The sequence below is a fragment of the Pinus tabuliformis genome, chromosome 2_1, assembly GCF_031772625.1.
Source record: "Pinus tabuliformis cultivar Carrire ecotype Pingquan chromosome 2_1, CPIR1, whole genome shotgun sequence".
Lineage (NCBI taxonomy): Eukaryota > Viridiplantae > Streptophyta > Pinopsida > Pinales > Pinaceae > Pinus > Pinus tabuliformis.
Genome location: NC_142299.1, coordinates 109,086,521 through 109,096,514, shown reverse-complemented (window position 1 = coordinate 109,096,514; position 9,994 = coordinate 109,086,521). Strand labels below are relative to the sequence as shown.

The 9,994-nt window shown below is 40.1% G+C and overlaps 1 protein-coding gene across 1 annotated transcript; it reads right to left on the bottom strand.

The window, feature by feature from the left end:
* Nucleotides 1–1,103: 1,103 nt before the first annotated feature.
* LOC149199028 (uncharacterized) lies at nucleotides 1,104–1,922 on the bottom strand. Its single transcript, XM_089400433.1, has one exon. The coding sequence runs from the start codon at nucleotides 1,920–1,922 to the stop codon at nucleotides 1,104–1,106; it is 819 nt and encodes a 272-aa protein (XP_089256559.1).
* Between the last annotated feature and the right edge of the window lie 8,072 nt (nucleotides 1,923–9,994).

The window sequence follows — 9,994 nt, the reverse complement described above, 5'->3', positions numbered from 1 at the left end:
AACAAGTCTACCAGCTCTTGAGAGGTATCGGTGATATTGAGCCTCTTCTCCAATTTAGCGACTAGCCAGATCCAGTCCGCTATTTTTGGGCTGATAGGCTTGATCCAGTACCCCAAATATTTAAGGCCCTGATCCAGGGGGTGGATGCTGTAAGGAAATAGCTGAAGGGCCAGATGAGATTCATGGATAGTGGTTCTGGATAGGATAATGGATGATTTTGAATGGTTGGCCAGCATCCCAGTGGCGGCTGAGAAGAGAGTGATGATATTCGAGAAAGAACGGGAGTCTCGGGTGCTACCATCAAGGAAGATCATAACGTCATCCACAAAAAGAAGGTGGGTGAGGAAACAGTCCTCCGATATCTTGAGGCCACATATATCTCCATTTCTCTTGGCTGAGGCAATAAGGCGACTAAGGCCATCCATGACAATGAGGAAAAGTAGGGGAGACAGAGGACACCCCTGTCTAAGACCACGTTCAGAGTGAAAAAACTGGGATGCAGATCCATTAATCAGAACACTGAAGGTGGGAGTGGTAATGCAAGCCATAATCCAAGTGATAAATCTGTGAGAGAACCCCAGGTGAATAAGGAGCATTTTAAGATAGAGCCAACTGACCCGGTCAAAAGCTTTAGCTAAGTCAATTTTTAAGGTGATGGCTTTGTGATGTTTGGTCCAGATAGTGTGAAAAGCCTCTTGAGCAGCCCCAATGGCTTCATGAATCTGACGATGTTCCAGGAAGGCAAATTGTTGGGGGGCGATATGACGAGACAGAATAGGACGAATACGGTTTGCAATGATTTTAGAGATGATCTTGTAGAGTACATTGCAGAGGGAGATGGGGCGATATTCATCAAAGGAGGAAGGAGAATCGGATTTAGGGATCAGAGCTATGAAAGTGGAGTTGATAGCATTATACAGGGATCTAGTCATTCTACATTCCTCTACTACCCGAAGTAGATCATGGTTGATTGTCTCATAAAATGCAATGTAAAATTCGATGGTCCATCCATCTGGCCCCGGGCTGCGCTCCTTCTTAAACCATTTAATGGTGGATTCTAGTTCCTCAGGAGTCACAGGATCAAATAGGTTCTCCGCTTCTTCTTAATTTACAAACCTAGGAAAATGGCCAGCTATGTTGATGATATCTGCAATGGTGGAGCCCGGGGGTTGCTTGTAGAGATTCCGGAAATGGGATGATCCCAACTGTGAGAGCTTGTTGAAAGTATCTGCCACTCCACCATCTGGCATAGGGAGATTCCATATAGTATTACTGACCTTCCTGCCTTTGGCATAATTGTGAAAGAAACGAGTATTGTCATCTCCAGCCTTTAGCCAGATTGCTCTACTGCGTAATCGAATTGATTCTTCCCTCTCCCTAAGGATTTTTTGCTTCTGATTTTCCAGATCCACTAAGTGTGCTTTATCTTCCGCCGTTGTATAGCCCAAACCTCTTTCATCTGTGAGAGAGGTTAGCTCAGCTTCTATGAGCATAAGAGCTGAGTTCTCCTTCCGGTATTTTTCTCTGGCCCATTCGATAGAGAGATGCTTGAGCTGCGATAGATTCATGCAGAAGCCTTTAGCCAGAGAGTCAGCTCTATCAATCTGATTGAGGGGCCAGAAGTCCTTAACGAGTTTGATGTAGGAGGGATCCTGTAGCCAGCCATGATTAAACTTGGAAGGTGCTTTTGGTTTTTTATTAGGGCCATTGATTTCCAGATAGATAGGATGGTGGTCTGATATGCCTCCAGATCCTACCCATTGCTTGTAGTGATGAAGTTGTTGAAGCAGAGTTCCTTTCATCATAAATCTATCAAGTCTGCGAGCCAGAGCAGCTTCACCAATTCTTCTGTTCCGCCAGGTGGGGAGAGGTTTATTCATGGGTACATCGCTCAAGTCATGACGATCCAAAAGGTCAGTCATGAAAGCAGTGATAGGGTCAATTTGGGCCGAGGCTCCCCATGATTCACCATAACCCAATGAAAAATTTAGATCCCCCCCTATGATTGAATTCTCTGCTGAGAGAATGGATAGGCCCAGAAGGTGATTCCAAAATGATTCACGCTAGTGGCAAGGTCCGTAAATGTTGATAACCCTGAGATTGATGCCCAGATCCGCAGAGAAGAGGTCAAGCCCCAAAAAGCGAGGTCCCCCCCAAGTACCTTGGGCCCTAATAGATGCAAGATTATATCCGATCGCTAAGCCTCCCAATCTACCCGAGGAGTCCATAGCCGAGAATTGCCAACCAGGGATGATGGATGATAGAGAGGCCGATATGGAGTCCGCAGGGCCTAGGGTTTCCTGGAGAAGTATAATGTCGCCAGGAGATGATTAAATCAATCTTTTGAGGGCTAGTTTCTGGGAGGCACTAGCCAAGCCTCTGCAGTTGAAGGAGAGGCACTTCATGGAGGAAGATGGCCAGGGGTGTTCTTTGCTCTAAGTACCCCAACAATAGTAGATTGTCGCCCAGTGGCCACCTCTACCCCCGCTCTCCTGATGGCCTTTGTGAGATCTAATTTTCTCCCTCGAGCAGGCAGAGGGGTCAACCCAGGTGATGAGATGCCCAGGCCGGCGATTTTAAGATGAGATCCCTGAGAGTGAGTACGAGGGCGCAGATAATATGAGTGTTTAGAGCCCCGGGATGATGAGGGAGAAGATGCTGGCGACTGGAGCATTTGAGGGGATGGAACGGAAGGGGCAATAACCGAGGAGGAGGGCATCGTGCATAATGCAGCAGACAATGAGGGAGTGAAAGATGAGGAGGTCGAAGAGAAAATAGACAAAGGAGGGTAGAGAGATGTACCCGGGTGGGTTGTAGATGCAGAGGCTGCCCGAGATCTGGTGACTGGAGCTGATGCACGGCATTGAGAAGCGCCCGGAGCCTGTATAGGAGAGCATGTGGGAATGCTCGTGATCGGAGTGTGTTGTGCAGCCGGAGAAATGGAACTCGGAGTAATGGTGGTAGTCTCAGGTGCATCAGCAGTTCTCTTGTTGAGAGGAAAATCCTTGAAAATATGCCTTACCCTATGGCGGCGGCGGCATCTGAACGGTACACCTTCATAATCAAGAATCTGAACTCGAGTGAATCTACCCCATTGTAGAGTGATCTTTTCCTCTAGACCGTCACGAGTGTCTAGGTGTACTAGGATCCGAGCAAGCGTTCTATTCCTTGATTCCACGAAAGTGCGGTCGTGGTCGAGATATGTTCCCAGGGCATTTCCGATGCAGATGAAAACTTCTTCGTTCCAGTATTGGAGGGGGAGCCCAGGTAGACGAACCCATAATGGCCCTGCCCCAATCTGTTCTCGCTCGGGGTCGAATAGAGGGCTCCACCGCCTGAGCAGCACCGGCGCCATCTCTATGTGCCAGTATCTGGCCAAGACAAGATCCATGTAGTTTTCCTTGGCAAAATGAAGAGCAAACCAGCCACGGGAGAGTACTTGAACTTCAGGGAGTTCTTTCAGAACCCCACCCCAGATCTATTTCACCCACAGAGTGAGCCGGGTCGCAGAGTATGCTCGCCCTCGGACATGTCCCACAAAGATAGTATTCGCCATATTAGCTGCCTCTCCTATGGTCGTGGTCTCTCCGAACCGAATAGTGATGTCCTTGGATGTGGCTTTGACACACTTTGTTCTTTTCTTACCCGAACGCGGCGCAGAAGGATGATTTACCAAGGGGTCCGGGGAGCAGTCTAAAGGATTCGACCTGGAAGTGCTGACTCTGACAGCGGGGGTTTCAAAGCAACCCGAGGGGGAATGGAGGAGCGTAGAGGGTCCGGCCGCCGACGATAGAGGCAGTCCCAAAGAGGAGGGAGTCGGGAGAGAGGTGGATAGGAGACGTGAATCAAAGGGAGGCGACGGGGGGATAACAGATGATAGGAAGCGGAGGGTCCCCGGTGATAGAGGGGGTAGATCCAAACCAGTGGGCTCAAGGGGAGCGGCTCCTTCAGGTAAACAAGAGGGGGGTGGGACCGGGATAGTAACCACCGGGGATGGATGCGGCTCAGATTGCAGAGAGAGGCCAGGGCCAGCAGACGACGAAGCAAAAGAAGGGCGATCGAATATTACCTGAGAGGAAAGTGGGTCTTCGGTAAAGTCAATCTCCTCCTCCATTTCCATTACATCACCGACAGTTACCGGGTCCATGTTGATAATGACAGATGGAGCCTGAGAAGTCGGGCTAGGTAAACAAGTCGAAACAGCTGCTCGATGCAGTCTTCAGGCGATAGAGGTAGGGTTCAGAGAGCCCTAACCGAAACCCTCGCGGTTAGCTGTAGTGCGCGCCGATTCCATCGCTCTTTCTTCCTCCTCAATCTGTTCCTCTTCAGCACCAATATATTATCTGGGTAGCTCTTATCATTCTCAATTAAACTCTTTCTCCCAATACTCTCATCATTGTTAATTAAACTGTTTCTCTCCCATATTTTCTCTTGTTCTGTCATCTTCTTTGCAAGTCTGAGCTTCGACGTCCTTTTTCCACAACCGTTTCTTAACCAATGTAGGAGAAAATTTAATAAACTCCACTCGTCTGAACTCAATCTTCCAATCCCACATGTCTATTTCCTCTACTCAATCCGATTTATATGGTTTATGGAGTTGTAAATATTTTTTTTTAATTATTTTCGCTGAAATTTTGAATTGAATTCATTATTTTGAAAAACTACATAAATACTCAAATTAGAAAGTTCATAATTTTAACTTGTGATTCAACATTTATAACCAGTGTTCAAATTTGAACACATCATAGCCCTTCCAAAGCCCTCTAGCACGTCACAGAAGTGCTCAACAAAACTTACTAGTCAAAAGAAATTTAAATTTTGAATTTTACAAGTTCTTTTTTTAATTTAAATAATATTATAAAATTTCCTATGAAGGGTTGCCTGCCTGTACGACATTTCAGAAAATTCCATTTATGGGACTGATGTAACACTTTAAAGTCTGCACGAGGTTCCCACAACACTAAAGAAAGTGCAATGGGACGTAATGGAGGTTGTTCATGCATTCCGAGACCATGAGTTTTCTGTTCGCATTCATTGATAACATAGGTTTCTTTTCACATTCATTAATAGTAGAGGAGAAGTAGCTATCTATTTGTATATGTGAACCAAGGGCATCTTTTGAAGGTATGAGAGATTAAGAAGAAACAAATGACAAAAGACAAAGATTTCACGATGACTGAGGTAGATTGTTCTGAGACTGTGAATCTTGCATGCATTGACCTTTCCAATCCCAACCTTACGGCGAGTGGAACACAAGTTTGCAAAGTATTTTTAACTCTCAGTTTTAATTTTCAACTTTCATTTCCCTGGCTTTTCATTTAGTTCATTGATTTAGGAAGAACTGATTAAAATTATTATGTATAGAATGGTTGATTGATCTTTATATAGTCATGTGTGGACTCTAGATTTTTTTTATATCGTCCATCATGGCATCGATGAAGAAATGAGGAGGAAATGATGAAATTGTTGCGGATTGAGAACCATCGAGGTTACACTCTATATCAAACAGAATCTCTTAATCCTTTCATTCAACCCAAAGGTTTGATGTGGATTTGTGTCTCCTTAGATTTACTTTTACTTGTAACTACATCTGGCTTTGCTCAACTCTCAAAAATCAATCCATTGAAGTATTTCACTTCGTAATTTTTCATATATTCGTTTTTCTAGGGGATTGGAAGGGGAGTTATGAAGCTTATGAAGCTAGTATCGATAAAGGAAAGCGATTTCATGGTCCCAATCAATGGCCTTCAATAGGTATGTAGTTCATCATTTGAAACAATATTTTTCATACTTGTCCAGTGCTTAAAAATAGATTAAAGTGAAAATATTGACATTTTTACATCATAACCACATACACTTTCTGTGGTATCTCCATTTTTCTTCCTTAATTTGTAAAATTTTATTCTTTCTTCTCAACCCACCATTAACACAAGATTGTTCAATTATGAGATTACCCCATTAGATAGTGATAACTATGATTAGTGATTCACGAACCTTTTTTTTCATCTTGTAAGTAACTACTACCACCTACCTAATACATTAGGCATGGCAAGAGGCATCGGGTACTTGCACAAGGAATGCCTGCACTAGGTTCTTCACTGTGACATAAAACCCCAAAACATCCTCCTGGACAAAAATATCATTCCTAAAGTACCAAACTTCAGGCTGGTCAAGTTGTGGATAGAGAACGTACTTTCTGCTTCTCCATGATCAAAGGCACTAGGGGGTATCTAATGCCATATCAGGGGCACTAGAGGGTATCTAACACCAGAGTGGATGAGAAATCTTCCCATTAGCAGACGTCTACAAATTTGACATCATTTTGCTAGAGATTGTCAGTGGGATAAATATTGTAATGTTAAGGCACCATATGATCATGGAAGGTGTCAGAAAATGCGTGGGCTATTAGTTCCCAGTGCATGCAACGGAGCAAATGAAGATGGGGATCAGATTGAGAGAGATGTTGGAACCAAGGCTTGAAGAGGATGTGGATTTAACGATAGATTGGGAAGAAGCAGAGAGAGTGGTAAAGACTACATTGTGGCGCATACAATATGATATGGAATTGAGGTCTTCAATGGGGAGAGTTGTTGAGATGCTTCAAGGCACAATTCAATGCACAGTTGAAATACCCAACATCTTCGAGGATGTCGAATATCTTCGAGTAATGATCATCCTACCGCTATGAAAACATCTTCCATCCTACCTTTATGAGGACATATTCATGACATTACTTTGATGTTCGACATAAAGATCTTGAGATAGTATAATAAGGCCGATAGGGTTACTTACATTTTCCATGAGGACATCATTACTTTGAAAGTTTGATGTTCGACATGGAAACCTTGAGATAGTATAATAAGGTCGATAGGGTTCTTTCTTTAGGGTTTCTTTTAAGCGAACATAGGTATATAGACAGACTAATATCTTTATTAATTTAAATTCTTATTTTATAGTAATAAATGAATAAATTTTCATTTTATAGTAATAAATGAATAAATTTTCATTTTATAGTAATAAATGAAATAGATTAGCTAAAGATGTAATTTTATCGAGCTTAAAAATAGATTAAAGTGATAATATTGACATTTTTACATCATAACCATAAACATTTTCTGTTATATCTTCATTTTCTTTCCTAATTTGCAAAATTTTCTTTCTTTCTTGTCAACCAACCATTTAGACAAGATTGTTCAATTATGAAATTACCCCATTAGATGGTGGTAACTACGCTTAGTGATTCACGAACTCTTTTTATACTCTCATAAATAACTACTACCATCTCTTTTCTAGTTTTAGATGATTTCGTGACTGACAACCAGAATGCTTACAAAAGCCTAGCATTGCTGCCATTTGAACTTACTGTAATCAAGCTTAGTCACCAGAATGCTTACAAAAGCCTAGCATTGCTGCCATTTGAACTTACTGTAATCATGCTCAGTCACCAGAATGCTTACAAAAGCCTAGCATTGCTGCCATTTGAACTTACTGTAATCAAGCTTACTATTAAGTGTAGCATTTATAAAATCAAGCTTTATTTAAAACCCCGTATTTCTTCTCTTATCTTAAAATCGTTTTTCTTTATTAACTCTTTAGTTTTTGAAAACATACAAATTAATAGTATAAAAAAAAATTGAGAAATAATAAGTGCGCTTCCCATAAAATTATGTAGAGTTTTGAACTAGGGAGAACTCTCAAGTGTTAAAATGAAACTCGAGGACTCTATTAATAACCATACAACCAAAGATTGGTCTGCCTACAAGGTTATGACTTAATTTTCTTTTTCCTCTGTTGGTCTTCCCAAAAGATACAGAATTCCAATAACTATCAATACAACTACTATTGTGTCTCCCACTTCATTATCTCCATTCAGCGTCTAAGAAATAAGGAGTGCGTGTGGTTGTCCATGTAGTTGCTACTATGAAGGGTCTTTAAGGAGATGTTGAAATCATAGAAAAATTAAACGACATTGTTAACGAAAAGAATCCACATTATTAGAAAAATTAAACATCAACAAAAAGAAACCGCATTATTAGAAAAATACATGAACCAAGATTGAATTCATTATAAGGACCAAATTTGAAAACCATTTTCAAAGAAGAAGAAAAATGACCAACAAAGCCATACAACAACAACACTGTAGATGTGTATTACATATTACAATATTTCCCTATTATATATAGAAAACTTTCCTATTAATTACATAAATTTTTGAATCTATAGAGCTTGAAGTTTTTAATTGAGATGAAAGTCTATTGATAATGTTCTTTGATTGAGAAATGTTAAGAGAAAAGTTCAATCCCCTTGGTTGTTGAAGGTATAAATTTTTTTCTTTGGTTTGCTTAAAATTGCTTCAAGTTAAACAAAATAGATAGTATAAATTAGAAGCAAATGAAAACTAAAACAACATTTTCCATTGTGCAAATAGATTTATATTTTCAATGATGTAAATTCAAATGCTTTTGAAGATCATCTAATGAATAGAAGAAACATATGTTTACCTTTTTTTAATAGAATTTGAGAAAAATGTTTGCCTATTTACTAAGTTCTATTGAGATTTTATAGTGTTTTGATGTAGCCACCTTTTAAATTTTAAAGACCATTTCATTTTGGCATTTTTTTTTATAAAGAATTTATTTAATATACACTTGTTAATAGAAGTACAATTTTTTTTTTTAACTTTTCAACATTGAAGGGTTAGATAAATATATGCCCTTCCAAATAAAATTAAGACCAGCCCTTCAAATTTGATCATTGTTTATAACACATATAATTCTAACACATCCTTATTCTAACCAAACCAAACATAAAAAAAACCCCTCAAAAATTTATAACACATATGATTTCAACGCATCCTTACTAAATTCTAAATTCTAGACAAACTAGACATAAAAAAAGCTCCATAACTATAACACATATACTACTGCTAAGTTTACACACTCATATTCCTGTTAAGGGTGGGCATTGCACTTTGGTTTCTCCCATATCTCGATTTCGTCCTCCTAACCATTAACTCCACACACACAAAAAAACATGGTTTGTCTTTGGTCCACCCACGATACATGTGGATGCATTGCAAATTGTTTTGCACGCCTTCTAGTGTGTACATCTGCTACAGGTAAATTTACAATCAACGCATTAGTGCTTTCTCTTGAACTTCCGCATTTGAATCAAATACTGTGTTCTCGAAAATTGAACTCATTTCTCTTAGATGTGAATCTTTGGGATCGTTGATGTCATCATAGAGTATGGCGTGACTGATAGTTTCATCGTAAGGTGCTCCTTCTTTAACATTATCATCCTCTGCATTCTTGTTTCCTATTCTTGTAATGAAGCCCTAGGGTTTTTCCTCCCGAGGTTGGGGAACCGAACTTAGGACTGGCCAGTTTGAAAACGTAGCGGCAGAAAGCACTTACCCTTTTTTTGATGAACCCGCTTAGGAAAACGCTTGAGAGGAGGATCTATAGCTTAACACTGTCTAGATGAGGGAAGCATTTGTTGTAAATGCATTCCTTTGTTTAGTACCTTTTTTTGTGTTTAAATTTGTTTATCTAAGATAAGGCTTAAGTGTTAAAAATTGTAATTATTCTCGCTTGAGGGGTTAGTTAAAATTAGAGAGTTAGTCAATTTAGTGTTGAGTGTTGAGTGTTAGATTCAAGTTGAGTTAAGTGATAGATAACTTTTAGTGCGTGGTCGCATGTCAAGATATTTTAGGCAAGTCGCTAGTTTGAAAAGGTTAAATATTTTCACTGTGTTCATTGTAATAATTAAGTTTTTGTGCTCAATAAAAGAGGCGTAGCGTGTGTGATTTGTGTGTGAATTTATGTTTTGTCTATGTGAATTGGTGAATCGAGCTGGATTTGATGAATTTGAAATTGTAAATGAAATTGACAATGAGCTCAAGAATGGTCACATATCACACCATAGTGTGGATGAAGATTATGTTGATGATATGTGTGGTTTATTTTTTGAAACAAAGATTGGTTGTGGCAAT

Excerpts from the sequence above, each read along its gene's own strand:
- LOC149199028 (XM_089400433.1), bottom strand. The coding sequence starts at position 1,922 with ATGACTGACCTTTTGGATCGTCATGACTTGAGCGATGTACCCATGAAT.